The following is a 17,031-nucleotide window of genomic DNA, read 5'->3' on the forward strand; positions in this document are numbered from 1 at the left end:
CATTCACTGTTAACTGAGATCTAATACACAGGGTTTCCCCAAGTGATCAGCTTCCTCTCTCCATCCCCATGCCTCCAGTAGAAACCACAGACATCTGCATGATGTTGGCTGTAGGTTTGCAACCTATTGCTTTTATTATATTTAGGTATGTGCCATGAATCCCTGGTCTCTTTAAGACTTTTAACACGAACTACCACCAGTTGTATTTTGTTGAAGGCTTTTCCAGCATCTAATGAGAAGATCATGTGGCTTTTTTCCTTGAGTTTGTTTATATAGTGGATTACACTGATGGATTTTTCATATATTGAACCATCCCTACATCCCTGGGATGAAGGCTACTTGATCATGGTGAATGATAGTTTTGATGTGTTCTTGGATTCTGTTTGTGAGAATTTTATTGAGTATTTTTGCATTGATATTCATAAGTGAAAGTAGAATGAAGTTCCCTTTCTTTGTTGGTTCTTTGTGTGGTATAGGTATCAGAGGAACTGTGGCTTCATAGAATGAATTAGGAAGTGTTCTTTCTGATTCTATTTTCTGGAATAGTTTGAAGAGTATTGGTATTAGCTCTTCTTTGAAGGTCTTGTAGAATTCTGCATTGAAACCATCTGGACCTGTTTTTTGGTTGGGAGGTTTTTGATGATTATTTCTAATTTTGGGGGGATTATGGAACTCTTTACATAATTTACTTGATCTTGATTTAACTTTGGTACATGGCATCTGTCTATAAAATCATCCGTTTCATCTAGATTTTCCAGTTTTGTTGAGTATAGATCCATCTCATGGCAGTAGGACACCAAGGCCTGATACTATTAGTGATGCTATAATGTGCATACAGATGAGAGCCTAGAATCACTGTCCTCTGAGAGGCCCTACCGGCAGCTGACTGAGACAGAAGCAGATCCTTACACCCAACCATTGGACTGAAGTCAGGGATACCTATGGTTGAAATAGGGAAAGGATTAAAGAAGCTGAAGGAGAGAGTGACCCTATAGAAAGATCAGGACATATGCTCCACTATGTTCATAGCAGAAACTATTTATAATAATAGCCAGAAGCTGGAAAGAACCCAGATGTCCTTCAACAGAGGAATGGATACAAAAAATGTGGTACATTTACACAATGGAGTATTAATCAGCTATTAAAAATAATGAATTTGAGAAATTCTTAGGTAAATGAATGGAACTAGAAATTATCATCCTGAGTTAACCCAATCACGAAAGAACACACACGGTATTTACTCTCTGATAAGTGGATGTTAGCCCAAAAGCGTGGAATAGCCAAGACTCAACTCACAGACCACATGAAGCTCATGAAGAAGGAAGACCAAGTGTGGGTGCCTCAGTCCTACTTAGAAGGAGTAACAAAAATACTCAAGGGAGCAAATATGAAAACAAAGTGTGGGACAGAAACTGAAGGAGGGGCCATCTGGAGACCATTCCACCTGGGTATCCATCCCATGTACAGTCACCAAAGATAGACACTGATGTGGATGGCAGGAAGTGCATGCTGACAAGAGCCTGATATAGCTATCTCCTTAGAGGTCTGCCAAAGGCTGACACATTCAGAGACCGACGTTCACAGCTAACCACTGATCTGATCAAGGGTCTCCCAATGGAGAAGCTAGAGAGAAGACTGAAGAAGCAGAAAGGGTTTGTGACCCCATGAGGAGAGCAACAATACCAACAAACCAGAGCTCCCCAAGGCCTAAACCACCAGCCTGGGAGCACATAGGGAGGGACCCATGACTCCATCTGTACATGAAGGGGAGGATGGCCTTGTCGGGCATAGGTGGGAGAGGAGATTCTTGGTCCCATGAAGAATGAACACTGAGTGGGGGGTGGGGAGGTGGGAGTGGGGGGGTAGGTGGGGGCACATTCTTATAGCAGCATGAGGAAGGGAGATGGGATAGGAGGTCCCTGGGTGGTGGGGGGAATGGGGGTAAGGGGATAAAATCTGAAATGTAAATATAATATCCAATAAAAATAAATTTAAAAAAAATTAAAATTAAAAAAAAAAAGAAAGACAGCAGTCTCAAATAATCCAGACCCCAGAAAGCTCCCAGAAACTGAACCACCAACCAGGAGCATAGATGAGTCAGACTGAGACCTCTGGCACAAATATACCAGAAGCCTGCCTATTCAGATCTCAGTGAGAGAAGATGTGCTTAATTCTTTTTTTTTTTTTTTTAAGATTTATTTGTTTATTTATTGTTTATTTATTTATTTATTTGCACACTATAGCTGTCTTCAGACACACCAGAAGAGGGCATCAGATTTCATTACTAATGGCTGTAAGCCACCATGTGGTTGCTAGGAATTGAACTCAGGACCTCTGGAAGAGCAGTTAGTGCTCTTAACCGCTGAGCCATCTCTCCAGCCCGATGTGCTTAATTCTTGAGAGACTTGAGGACCCAGGGAAGATGGAGGCCTGGTGGGGGGGGGGAGAGCACCCTCTAAGAGGCAAGAGGGAGAAGAAATAGAATGAGGAACTGTGCTGTCCCCCCAGCCTTGAGCAGGCCTGAACAAGTCATTTACCACAGTAGACCAAAACAATAGGACCTAGGAGACATTGCTGGCAGCCTTGGGGACCTGCAGTCTGCTACTGGAGCTAAGAAGAATGGATCACCTGCTGAGCTGGCTTGACACCTCCCAGCTGGGCTGAAACAAGAAGAGACTCTGGGGGTGGTGCTTCCCCTTTATATGTGAAAACAACATATTAAACTTTGGGCCTTGATCAGAATACATTGTCTTGGCCCCATGTTTTCTTTAGCCCTCCATTCCCCTTTCATTCCCAGCCTTCCTTTCAGTGAACCCAGTTACCCATAGCTGCAGGAAGCTACAAGGAACTGTGGGAGGGAGGACAGAAGGGAAGACACAACTAGAATGTAAATAAATAAAAAAATACAGTAAAATAAATTAACAAATAGAGAAAGAAATCAGGCAAAGAATACCCTTTACAATACCCTCAAATAATGTAAAATATGTTGAAGAAACTCTTAAAAAGCATGGGAAAGACTTCTATGATTAAAAAAAAAACTACAAGTCGTTCTTTTTTCACAGTATTTTATTTTATTTATTTTATATATATTTTATTGGATATTTTATTTACATTTCAAATGTTATCCCCTTTCCCATTTCTCCCTGACCCAAGAACCCCCATCCCATCTCCCACCCTCATGCTTCTATAAGGGTGTGCCCCCACCCACCCACCTACTCCCACCTCCCTGCCCTCAAATTCCCCCACTGGGGCATCCAACCTTCATGGGACCAAGGAACTCCTCTCCCACCTATGCCAGACAAGACCATCCTCCCCTATATAGAGAGCTGGAGCCAAGTGTCCCTCCCTATATGCTCCCAGGCCTGTGGTTTAGACCCTGGAGGCTCTGGTTGTTTGGTATTGTTGCTCTCCCCATGGGGCTGCAAACCCTTCTAGCTCCTTCAGTTTTCACTCTAACTCCTCCATTGGGAACACCATGATCAGATAAATGGATAGCTGTGAGCATCCGCCTCTGTATACATCAGGGTCTAGCAGACCTCTAAGGAGAAAGCTACATCAGGCTCCTATCAGCATGCACTTCCTGGCATCCACATCAGCATCTTCCTTTGGTGACCTCACATGGGATGGATACCCAGGTGGAACAGTCTCCAGACGACCCCTTCTTCAGTTTCTCTCCCACACTTTGTCTACATATTTGCTCCCATGAGTATTTTGTTACTCCTTCTGAGGACTTACGTACCCACACTTGGGTCTTCCTTCTTCATGACATTCATGTGGTCTATGAGTTGTATCTTGGGTATTCTGAGCTTTTGGGCTAATATCCAATTATCAGTGAGTGCATACCATGTGTGTTCTTTTGTGATTGGGTTACCTCACTCAGGATGATATTTTCTGGTTCCATCCATTTGCCTAAAAACTTCATGAACTCATTTTTTTTTAATAACTGAGTAGTACTCCATTGTGTAAATGAACCACGTTTTCTGTATCCATTCCTCTGTTGAAGGACATCTGGGTTCTTTCCAGCTTCTGGATATTATAAATAAGGCTGCTATGAACATAGTGGAGCATATGTCCTTGTTATATGTTGGAGCATCTTCTGGGCATATGTCCAGGAGTGGTATAGCTGGGTCCTCAGGTAATGCTGTGTCTAATTTTCTGAGGAACCACCAGACTGATTTCCAAAGTGGTTGTACCAGCTTGCAATCACACCAACAATGGAGGAGTGTTTCTCTTTGACACATCCTCACCAGCATCTACTATCACCTGAGTTTTTGATCTTAGCCACTCTGACTGGTGTGAGGTGGAATCTCAGGGTTGTTTTGATTTGTATTTCTCTGATGACTAAGGATGTTAAACATTTCTTAGGTGCTTCTTGGCCATTCGAATTTCCTCAGTTGCAAATTCTTTGTTTAGCTCTGTACCCCATTTTTTAATAAGGTTATTTGGTTGTCTGGAATCTAATTTCTTGAGTTCTTTGTATATATTAGATATTAACCCTCTATCAAATGTAGAACTGGTAAAGATCTTTTCCCAATCTGTTGGTTGCTGTTTTGTCCTATTGACAGTGTCCTTTGCCTTACAGAAGCTTTGCAATTTTGAGGTCCCATTTGTCAATACTTGATCTTAGAGCGTAAGCCATTCCATTAGTGTTCTGTTCAGGAACGTTTCCCCTGTGCCCAGGTATTTGAGGTTCTTCCCCACCTTGTCTTCTATTAGTTTCAGTGTATACAAGTATTTCACGTAATAAATTGAAAAATTATCAGCATGTATAACAACTTCTCATGTTCATTGATCAGTAGGATTAACAGAGTAATAAGGGCCATCCTATTCAAAACAATCTACAGATTCAACATAGTCCCATCAAAATTCAAACAAAATTTTTTACAGACTTGTAGAACAATTCCCACCTTGTAAATAATTACAAGTAATTGAATAAATAAATAAATAAGGCTAGCTAAAACAATCCCAACAAATAAAAGAACTGCATGGAATTGATATGAAGATAGACACATTGTCAATGAAGTCAAGCTTAAGATTCAGACATAATTCCACCCACATAAGACATCCAGAAATACACAATAGAAAAATAACAGCACCGGCAACAAGTGGTGCTTGTTAAACTGTAGCCCTGCATATAGATGAATGTAAATCAATCCATACTCATCACCATGTACAAAACTCAAGTACAAGTGGATCAAAGACCTCAAAATAATACCAGATACACTGAAAATGATAGAAGAGAAAGTAGGGAACATCCTTGAACATATGGCACAGGAAACAACCTTCTGAACAGAGTACCAATAGTGCAAGCACTAAGATAAAAGTTAATAAATAGGACCCTATCAAACTTAAAAACAACATCAATTAGACTAAAAGACAGCCCAAGGCATGAAAAAATATTTTGACCGATACCACAAAAGACACAGGCCTAATATATAAAACATGAGAAAGAACTCAAGAAACTAGATATTCAAAACATAATAATCTCCTAATCCAAAACATCCAAAATATTCAGGACACAATGAAAAGACCAAATCTAAGAATAATTGGAATAGAGGATAATGATGATTCCCAGCTCAAAGGACCTGAAAACATCTTCAACAAAATTATAGACAAGAACTTCCCCAACCTAAAGAAAGAGATGACCATAAATGTCCAAGAAGGCCATAGAACACAAAATAAATGGGACTGGAAAAGAAAATCCTCCCATCACATAATAATCAAAACACTAAATGCACAGAACAAAGAAAGAATATTAAAAGCTGCAAAGGGAAAATGTTAAGTAACATACAAAGATAGACTTATCAGAATTACACAAGACTTCTCAACAGAGACACTAATAGCCAGAAGAGCCTGGTCAGAGGTCATGCAGACTCTAAGAGAACACAAATGCCAGTCCAGGCTACTATAGCCGGCAAAACTTTCAATCAACATAGATGGGAGAAACTAAAATATTCCTGGACAAAACCAAATTCAAACAGTATCTATCTACCAAGCCAGGCCTCCAGAGGATTATAGAAGGAAAACACAGGCACAAGGAGGGTATCTACACCAAAGAAAAGACAAAATATTAATCATCTCACAACAAAGACAAAAGGAAGAGAACCACATGCACATAATGTCATCTATAAAAACAAACATAACAGGAACTAACAATCATCTCTCTTTAATATCTCTCAATATTAATGGACTCAACTCACCAATAAAAAGACATAAGCTAACAGACTGGCTACACAAACAGGATCCAGCATTTTTCTACAAACAAGAAGCACACCTCAATAACAAAGACAAACACTATCTCAGAGTAAAAGGCTGGAAAAAGTTCTTCCAAGTAAATGATTCCAAGAAACAAGCTGGAATTGCCATCCTAATATCCAATAAAATAGACTTTCAGCCAAAAGTTATCAAAAAAGATGGGAAGGGCACTTCAGATTCATAAGATGGAAAATCTACCAAGAGAAAGTCTCAATTCTGAACATCTATCCCCAAATGCAAGGGCACCCACATTCATAAAAGAAACATTACTAAAGCTCAAAACATTCAATGGACCCCACAAATAATACTAGGAGACTTCAACATCCTACTGTGACTAATGGACAGGTCATTGAAACAAAAACTAAATAGAGATACAGTGAAACTAAGAGAGGTTATGAAACAAATGGATTTAAGAGATATCTACAGAACATTTCACCCTAAAACACTCAGCACCTCATGGTACCTTCTCCAAAATTGACCATATAATCGGTCACAAAAGAACTCTCAACCCCATAAAAGAAGACTGAAATAATTCCATGCATCCTATGAGATCACCATGGCCTAAAGCTGGTCTTCAATAACAAAAAGGAAAAAAAAAAAAAAACACACATAAAGTCCACATACACATGGAAATGAAAAACTCTCTACCCAATGATAACTTGGTCAGGGAAGAAAGAAAGAAAGAAAGAAAGAAAGAAAGAAAGAAAGAAAGAAAGAAAGAAAGAAAGAAAGAAAGAAAGAAAGGAAGGAAGGAAGGAGGGAAGGAGGGAAGGAGGGAAGGAAGGAAGGAAGGAAGAAAGAAAGAAAGAAAGAAAGAAAGAAAGAAAGAAAGAAAGAGAAATTGCAGACTTCCTGGAATTTGATGAAAATATTGACACAACATATCCAAACTTATGGGACACAGTGAAAGCAGTGCTAAGAGGAAAATTTATAGCACTGCTAAGTGCCCTGGTAAAGAAACTGAGAGATCTTTCACTAGCAACATAACAGCACACCTGAGACCTCTAGAACAAAAAGAAGCAAACACACCCAAGAGGAGAAGGCAGAAAACAGTCAAATTCAGGGCTGAAATCAACCAAAAATAAAAACAGAGAGAACAGTGCAAAGAATAAACAAAACCAAAAGCTGGTTCTTTGAGAGAATCAACAAGATAGAAAAACCCCTAGCCAAACTAACTAAAGGGCCCAGAAGCAGGATTCAAATTAACAAAATCAGAAATGAAAATGGGAGACATAACAACAGAAATGGAGGAAATTTTTAAAAGTCATGTGATCCTACTACAAAAGCCTATACTCAATAAAACTGGAAAGTAGAGATGAAATGTATGGTTTTCTAGACAGATATCACTTACCAAATTTAAAGCCAAGAGCAGGTATCTAAACCAGCCCATATCATATGAGGAAATAGAAGTCATTAAAAATCTCCCAACCAATAAAAGCCCAGAGCCAGACGAATTTAGTACAGAATTCTACCAGACCTTCAATACATGGTGCTGGTCTATCTGGCTGTCTGAATGTAAAAAAAAAAAAAAAAAAAAAAAGGAAAATAGACCCATATTTGTCACTTTGCACAAAGCTCAAGTCCAAGTGGATCAAGGACCTCAACACAGAACTAAATACACTGAATCTAATAGAAGAGAAAGTGGAAAAGAGTCCTGAACTCACTGGCCCAGGGGAAATTTCCTAAACAGAACTCCAATGGCTCACCCTCTAAGACCAAGAATTGATAAATGGGACCTTATAAAACTGAAAAGCTTCTGTAAGGCAAAAGACATTGAAAGAAAATTTTGAAATAGGCCCAAACTAATAAAAATAGCAGGGCCCTGTGATTCCTCCCTAACCTAAATAGTTAAAAAATGCTTGTAAGCAGGTTTGGGCCCAGTTAGTCAGCCACAGAGGATGTAGAGTTATAGGACAAAGGCCTGTTGAATCATCCAAAGAACTGGCTGGCCATGAAAGATTAAAAAGTATACAAGGACATCCTTAAAAGAACAGAAATATGTCCAAATGAGTAATGGGCCATCTGGTGTTCCTCCCCTCCTGAGGCCCACTCAAAGTTCCAGGAAACTGTAATTTAAGTTAACCAGATGCTCTACTAACCTAGATAAGCATCCACCTGCAGGAACTGCACTCTGCCCCCACCACTGGTATAGCCTGCTGATGTTCAAAAAATGTAAAACAACCAATCATGTATACCCATTCGAAAGTTTCCCCCTTTTCCCCACCTCGTGGCTATAAAAAACTTAAACCCTGGAGCCTTGGGCTCGTCCCCTCTGTCTCTTGCACGAGACATGTGTCGGGCGGCTTGGGGCACTCCATCATTAAACTACCTCATGTGTTTACAGCAAGGAGGTCTCTCATGAGTCCTTGGGTGTGTGCCGTCCTGAGACTCAAGTGGGGTCCCTTGGGGCCCCCTTCTGGGGGATCTTAAGCCTTTCAACATAATCAATAGGACAAATCAGCAACCTACAGATTGGAAAAAAAAAATCTTCACTAATCCCACATCCAATAGACGGTTAATATCAAAAATATATAAAGAACTCAAGAAGCTAACCACCAAAAAACCCCCCAAACAACGCAATTTAAAAAAAATGGGCTATAGAACTAAACAGAGAATTCACAACAGAAGAATCTCAAATGGCTGAGAAGCACCTAAAGAAATGTTCAAAGTCCTTAGTGATCAGAGAAATGCAAATCAAAACAACCCTGAGATTCCACCTTACACCAATCAGAATGGCTAAGATCAAAACCTCAGGTGACAGCACATGTTGGCAAAGATGTGGAGAAAAAGGAACACCCCTCCACTTTTGGTGGGATTGCAAACTGGTATAACTACTCTGGAAATCAATGTGGAGGTTCCTCAGAAAACTGGAAACAGATCTACCTAAAGACATAACTATACCACTCTTGGGATTATACCTAAAAGATGCCCCACCAGGATACAGGGGCATGTATTCCACTATGTTCATAGCAGCCTTGTTTGTGATAGCAAGAAGCTGGAAACAACCCAGATGCCCCACAACAGAAGAATGGATACAGAAAACGTGGTTCATTTACACAATGGAATACAACTTAGCTATTAAGAATGAGAGCATCCTGAGTTTTGCAGGCAAATGGATGGAATTAGAAAATATCATCCTGAGTGTGGTAACTCAGACCCCAAAGGACAGGCATGGTAGGTACAAATTAATACAAATATATTAGCCAAACAAAAAAAAAGTACAGAATATCCAGGATACAGTCCAAAGAATTCAGAAAGGTCAACAAACTGAAGGGTCAAAATGAGGATGCCTCAGTCCCACTTGGGAGGGAGAAGAAAGCAATCACAAGGGAGGGAGGGAGGGAGGGAGGGAGGGAGGGAGGGAGGGAGGGAGGGAGGAATGGATCCAGGTGGGAAACCGAAAAGGGGTGAGGAGAGAGGGGAGCATAATCGGGTATTGGGTGAGGGAAAAGGACTAAAGTCCTAATGGCCAGCAGAAGAAATGGAAACAGGAAACCTCGGGGAGTAGGATGTGGGGCGACCCTCTAGAATGTACCAGAGACCTGGGAGGTGAAAGACTCTTAGGACTCAAAGGGAGGAACCTTAGATGAAATGCTCTACAGTGGGGAGAGGGAATATGTAGAGCCTACCTCTAGCAGAAAGCCAGGACATCAAGTGAAGGATGGGGTTGTCATCCCACAGTCAAATCAGTGACCCATAATTGCTCCAGTCTGAAAGAACTGCAGGGATTGCAATGGATAAGAGTCTGAGGATAAAAAGGTTAAGTGACAGGACCTGCTGTGGGATCCAGCACAAGGGGAAGCCCCAAGGCCTGACACTATTACTGAGGCCATGGAGTGCTCATGAAAAGCGACCTAGCATGACTGCCCTCTGAAAGACCCAACAAGCAACTGAAAGAGTCAGATGCAGATATTTATACCCAACCAATGAACAGAAGCTGCTGCTCCCTGTGCTTGAATTAGGAAAAAACTGGAAGAAGCTGAGGAGGAGGGCAACCCTGTAGGAGGACCAGCAGTCTCAATTAACCCAGGCCCCTGAGATCTCTTAGACACTGGACCACCAACTAGGCAGCATACACCAGCTGATATGAGACCCCCAATACATATACAGTAGAGGACTGCCGGGTCTGGTTTAACTCAGAGAAGATGCACTTAATCCTCAAGAGACTGAAAGCCCCAAGGTGTTTAGAGGTCTGGTGGGGTTGGGGGTGGGAGGTGGGTACAGCCTAGTGAAGACAGGGGGATGGGGGGCCAGAGGTATAAGATGGGGAACAGTCAGGGGTTGGACCAGGAGGAGGATAAAAACTGGAGTGTAAAAAAAAAAAAAAAAAAAAGTGGCGTATAGATCTAAGCAGAGAATTCTCATCAGAGGAATCTGAAATGGTCAAGAAACACTTAAAGAAATGTTCAATATCCTAATCCACATGGAAATGTAAATAAAAACTACTTTGAGATTTTATTATATATATGTCAGAATGGCTGAAATCAATAACACAAGTGAGAGCTCGTGCTGGCAAGGATGTGGAGAAAGGGCAACATTCCTCCATGGCTGGTGAAAGAGCAAACTAATACAGCCTCTGTGGAAATCAGTATTGTGATCCCTCAGAAAACTGGGAACTTGTCTACTTAAAATTCCACTTATCCCACTCCTGGTCATATACCCAAATGCTACTCCATCTCACCAAAAGGACAATGGCTCAGTTATGTTCATAGCAGCTTTATTCTTACAGGACAGACACTGGAAACAAGCTAGATTTCTCTAAAATGAAGAGTGGATAAAGAAAATGTGGAACATCTACATAATAATGCCATGAAATTTGATGTCACAAAATTTAAAGGAAAATAGATGACAACTAGAAAACAAAAATCACCCTGAGATAATGAAGACCCAGAATTACAAACATGGTATACTTTCCCTTCTAAATGCATGTCACTTATTAAGTAAATGATAACTGAGCCACAATACACAGACCCAGAGAAGATAGGTAAAGTGGAGAGCTATACGGGGGAAACATGGATCTCTCTCTAAAGGGGAAACAACAGATTCTGTGGGTGGGCTGGGGGTGAATGGGACAGGAATGGGAGAGATCAGTTGGGGACATGGAGAGAGTGCAGTACAGAAAGGAACAACTGGATTTAGGGAGCAGTTGAGGGTTAGTGTAGGAACTGAATGCACTGGTAACTTCCTGGAATTTATGATGGTAAATAAATAAAAAATAAAATAAAGTAACAAATGGAGTAAGAAAGAAATCAGGCAAAGAACACCCTTCACAACACCCTCAAATACTGTAAAATATGTTAAAGTAACTCTAAAAAAAAAGCAAGTGAAAGACCTGCATGATTAAAAACTACAAATCTTTCAAGAAATAAATTGAAGAATTATCAGAAAATGTAAAAATCTCTCATGTTCATGGATCAGTAGAACTAACAGAGTAATAACAGCCATCCTATTCAAAACAATCTAGTTTAGGAGTCTTAATGAGAACTCCTAGTAATGAAGAATTTGGAGTCTGATCTGGCCATCCTCTGTAGCAAGGCATGGCTTCAGTGGTGGGACTGGGATAGATTTGGTTGAGTTCTTGGCCAAGGAGGTCCCATGAAGATCCCTGAAAAACCCTGGCTGAAGGTAGGACAGAAGGTTGCTCTCTGAAACCTGACAGCAGGGCCCCATTACTGAGGACAACTTTCACACACACACAGCTCACTGAATGTAGAGGTTGAACAGGAGCTTGGCTGAGAAGGCTCAGAGCCTTCACCCTCATATTCTAGTCTCTCTAGGGTGAGAAGATACCACTACAAGCTACAGAAATAGAAACCTGAATACCAACCCCCCTTAAAAACCCTCTACCTAAAATCTGTCCTGCATGAAAGATGTGCAGAGGCACCAAATGTATTTGAGTGTCAACCCAATATTTGATTTAACTTGAGGCCAACTCCATGAGAAAGAATCTATGCCTTGTTCTACCTGGATGGCCAAAAATCTTACAGAGACTTAAAGGGTAAGCATGGGCTATGTATGGGTCTGTACCAGGTCATCTGTTGCTATGTTATGGCTGTTAGCTTGATGATAAGCAGGGACTCCTAACAGTGCAAGCAGATATAGCTCTGTCTGTCTCACCTGCTTCTGAGACTCTTTTCTTCTTATCAGGTTCCCTTGTACAGTGTCCATATGAGGTCTATTGCCTTGTCTTTTTGTATCTTGCTTGTTCTTGTTTCCTTGTGCTCTCTTGGAGGCCTGCCCTATTCTGAAAAGAAAACAGAGTTGGAGGAGTAGATCTGAGGAAGAGGAAGACAGGAAAGGTTGGGGTTAGTTAGGCGGAAGTGGAGTCCGGTCAGTATATACCAAATGAGAAAAGAATATATTTCAATTAAAAATGTCATTCAATATGCATGGATGAAAATACAAAGAAGGGGAGCAATAATGAACAAAGACAAGCAAAATAGCCACAGCAGGGAAAGCACAATTTGAATAGATATAATTTTAATTCTGTTTGTGAAAAGGGTGACCATCACACAGGAATTCATAACAAGCTCACTCATGGGCTCTGTGCAGATCCTTGAAATCAGAAGTTTTCCTCTCAGCAATGTGAAATACATATCGTGCAAGAAATAAACCCAGGTCATTTTTTCATTATGTTTTACTAGTTTAGGTTGTAGAATTACAGTTTCCTGTACATTTAATAGCAAAAGAGTATCCTTCCTTTTCTTTGAGGAAAGGTGATATTTGAATAACTATTTAAATAATAAAAATAAATATGTAATATTATACAGTAGAGCTACATTAATTATATAATACATTAAACATATACAAAGAGATATATAAAAATGTTTAAACATGTCCTCTAAAGCCAAAGTTAAAGTGTTTCCATCTAAGGCAGGTAATTTCATCATAGAAAAGAAAGAGATGTGTCATTTGTCTAAAATGATTACATTTTTTATAAACTATAATTTATTGTCATTATTAAAATTAAAAAAAAAAACCCTCAGTCTGCTTCTTAACATCATTTTTACTTTTTCCTGCAGTATGATTTGTTGGCTTTCAGACTCTGAACAAGCAGCTGAGGTGCCTGTTTAATTACCAAAATGGACCTGGCATCAAGGTTCTCCCAGCATTCCTCACTCTCTACCTGTAACAGGACATGGCTGTTATACTCCATCCCATAAGAAGAATTTCTCCTGCCTCAGAAACTCTTCTTCCTTTGCTCCCTTGGCATTTTCTCCATCCTTGTGTGTGCACTGACTTTCTCCCTTTCTCTTCCCTGTCCCCTCTGTCTCCATTTCCATGACAACTTCACTGAACTCCTATAAAGTCAGTGAACCCACCCAAAGCTGTTTCCCAGAGTGGACATGACCTGAGCAATGTGAGGACAAGGAGGAGTCAGAAGATGCAGCTATTCTAGAATCAATATGCCTTCCCAGGGAGAAATCAATACATACACAATTAAAAGAATAATTAACAAACATGTCTTTAGTGACCGAATACATTCAGCTCTGGCTAATCCTCAAACAGGAGTCTGCTGAGAACAGATTTCATACTTCCTATATGATGCAACCTTAACTCTCTTTTAGGTTCAGTCTGAATGTTATATTATGTTTTGAACAATTTAGATACAAACAAGGGACTGCAAGTCTAGCCACTCCCATCACAGACGGGAGACTTATACAGCAGAAATATTCCCACAATTTTTTTTTAATCTCTATTGTTCTATTTTACCAATGAAGACCCAGCAGCCAGATGCTGGGGTGAAAGTCAGCTAATCAGAGAGGTAGAGAAAGCACCCAGCTGACCTTTATCCTCAGCAGATGCCCCACCAAGAATGCCCCTCTCTCATACCACCAAAAAAAAAACAAAAAAACAAAAAAACAATCTTCTAATGCGTCTCCTTCTAATTCCTGTGCATCTCTGTCCATCTCCCTGACTCCTTGTTACTCTTTATGTTTTCTTATTAATCCCATTTGCACTTCCTGTCAACTGGTTACCTGCTCTGCCTCTTAACCTATGGTTGACTTTATTAAATCCTGTTTACAAAATTCAAGCAGAAAGCTCTTGGATTAAAGGTGGATGCTAAAGGTCAAGCCATAGTACAATTAAAAACAGGTTTTTTTTTTTTCCAGTAAATAACACAATCTCAGGGTTCACAGTGAGAACCAATAACCTGTAACACAGAATTATTTCTTAAGTACACCAGTGCCATCAAAGAGTACGTGACAGAGTCCTAAGTGGAAGGTCCCAGAGAATGAGAAAGATAGGAAAAGCAGAAAGTAGAAAAGATAAAAGCTGAAGGTGGGGGAGAGGTAGAGGTCTTGTGCAAGCTATGTCTTATACCAAGTAAGCTTCTTAAGAATAGCATCTTATATATTACTTACCAAGGGAAAATGGAAAGAAATGGGAAACTTCTATGAAGTCAGCAGAAACTACCATTCAATACAACAAACTCGGGTAGACTCTAATAACATAATACTGTACAAAGGAATGCAGGGTATTTCAAAAGCATTACTTAAACCTTACAGAGGCCTTGGGACTGATAAGCACAGCCTCACATGGTGAGAAGAGTTGGGTTCTCAGGATCTGACGTAACCCCTCCCTAGAGGCCTTGGCCTCAGATCATTATTACCTCCCCCAAGCATCTTCCTTGCTCTAGAAAAAGAGTTCTTCCTGTGGGGTTGCAATCTCCTTCAGCTCCTTTAGTCCTTCCTCTAACTCTTCCAGTGTGGACCCCATGCTCAGTCCAATAGAAAGAACAACAGCATCAACTAACCAAACCCCTCAGAGTTCCCAGAGACAAAACCACCAACCAAAGAGTATACATGAGTGGGTCCATGGCACCTGCTACATATGTACCAGAGAAATGCCTTATCTGGCATCAAAGGCAGAGGAGGACCTTAGTCTTATGAAGGCCTATTGCACCAGCGAAGTGAGATGCTAGAGGGGTGAGGTAGGAGTGGATGGGTGAGGAGGGGAGCACCCTCCTGCAGGCAAAGGGGAGGGGATGAGGTGGGGAGTTTGTGCTGAAGAGACCAGGAAGGGGACATTCAAAATGTAAATAAGTAAAATAATTAATAGTAGTAGTAATAATAATAACAATAATAATAATAGAAACAAAAAAAAAAAAGAAGAAGAAGAAAAGGGGCTCTATTTTACTCTCAATACATCAGGGCCTACCTGGATCTGCCAAGTATGTTCCTGAGTTTGACAAAGAGCTATAGCATTCTCTACACATGAGAGTCTCACAGAAAGCCTTGCTTGATCAAGCCAATCCTGGACACAACAGTGTTTTTCCTTTTCAAAGAGTTGTCACCCGGTATTCTCTTGCCAAGGTGGCAGAACTATGCTTTCTCTCAAGAAGAAAACTAGCACTTTACTGTAAAACAGGCTTTAATGTTGACTGTGACCCTAAAATGCTCCCTTGAGCAGCTAGTTGGAGGCCAGTTCTCTGATATGAGGATGGCCCTGGTGGCTGGTTGGAAATCAGAGTAGCCTCCTTTGTTATGTATTGGAGCAAAATTTCTGGACAATCCTAGTGAACAAACATATGTGTCCTAGCATCCTAACAGGTCTGGTTAGCATACTATTTATCTGTGGGGTGTTTCAGAGGCATTCCTCCATAAGCTAAAGTCTACTTGGTGTAGCTTACTATCTCCTAAACATTGATAAATCCTTCAACATCATCAATTCTACTCTTCTACACCACCTTTTACAACCTCTACAGAATTGACTCCAAATAAGTCTTACACCAAAATGTTAAATGACGGGGAAGTTAACTTTTAGAAGTAAAGAGAAACTCTCTGAGTTTCACATCCTGCTAAGGATGTTTCCACCCACAAGTCTCTGTGTCAGATGTTTGAGCAGAAGCCGTCCTCATAGTGAAGTTATTCAGAGCCCACCGCTGGGTTCAGAGAATAACTAGGACAAAAAGAGAAGTAACAGGTAGCCAGATTTGGCCACAGCTTACTACTCAGACCCAGGGACATCCCACCATACCAGCTCCTGCTGCACAACTGCCTGCCCCTTCCCTCTGTGGGCAGTGACTCTGCACTCACCATGTCGCGAATTAGGGGCTTGCCAGAGCTTCCCTCTCAGCACACAGCAGCAGCCCTCAGAAAAACAAAAACAAACAAATAAACAAATAAACAAACAGAACTTTTCAAGCCTGCTCAGTTATATAGCTGAAGCTGCAGCAAGGCACCCGGAAGATCCCGCCTCCTTTTCTGACTGACAGGTCCGACTCAAGGTTCTGATTGGCCATTAAGTCTTGAATTACATGAGCAGCTCCCTTAGGGTTAGAGTGTGCCGATGGAACACCGGGTAATGGTTGCTGGCCAGGTCTTCCAGTACAGTACCAGACCTGTTCCAGATACACAGAGATTTGCATTTCGATAGCATTTTTGCCTGTCTTCTACCCGTCTGACTTTCCATCCAGCACCGGAGAGAAGCCACCAGCTCAGCTCCGGCTGCTCAGCCGCCTGCTCCTCCCCTTTGTAAACAACGACCCTGCGCTCCCTAAATCGTGAAATTTGGAGCTTGCTTGAACTCCCTATACTATACTCATTAGGAACTTCCCCTTCTTCCTTTGGAAATGAAGGTGGATATATAATGGAAATCAAGCTTGCATATGTAATTTCCAAAATTGGCCTGTGAGTGTCACCTGCCCAGGAACCAGGCAAATTGCAGGGATGCTGGGAATTGTAGTTCTTTGTAAATAACAAGCCCGGGGGTTTGGGGCGGGGGAGTACGATGGCCAAATTAACTATCTGCATAAACCCCTGTAACACGTGA

General features: G+C 41.0%; 1 protein-coding gene across 2 annotated transcripts in view; it reads right to left on the bottom strand.

Annotated features, from left to right (window-relative positions):
* LOC117710279 (uncharacterized) overlaps positions 1-16,742 on the bottom strand; it is an 84,879-nt gene extending 68,137 nt beyond the window's left edge. Inside the window, exons 1-2 of one of the 2 annotated variants that reach the window (XM_076932681.1) lie at positions 16,296-16,742; positions 12,373-12,499 (exon numbers count right to left, since the gene is read on the bottom strand). In XM_076932681.1, the coding sequence (XP_076788796.1) occupies positions 12,373-12,423 (51 nt within the window). In that variant the 5' untranslated portion in view covers positions 12,424-12,499; positions 16,296-16,742. The remainder of the gene's footprint in view (positions 1-12,372; positions 12,500-16,295) is intronic. The other variant, XM_034505029.2, reaches the window with a different exon arrangement.
* Between the last annotated feature and the right edge of the window lie 289 nt (positions 16,743-17,031).

The sequence above is a fragment of the Arvicanthis niloticus genome, chromosome 1 (assembly GCF_011762505.2).
Source record: "Arvicanthis niloticus isolate mArvNil1 chromosome 1, mArvNil1.pat.X, whole genome shotgun sequence".
In the NCBI taxonomy this organism is placed as follows: domain Eukaryota; kingdom Metazoa; phylum Chordata; class Mammalia; order Rodentia; family Muridae; genus Arvicanthis; species Arvicanthis niloticus.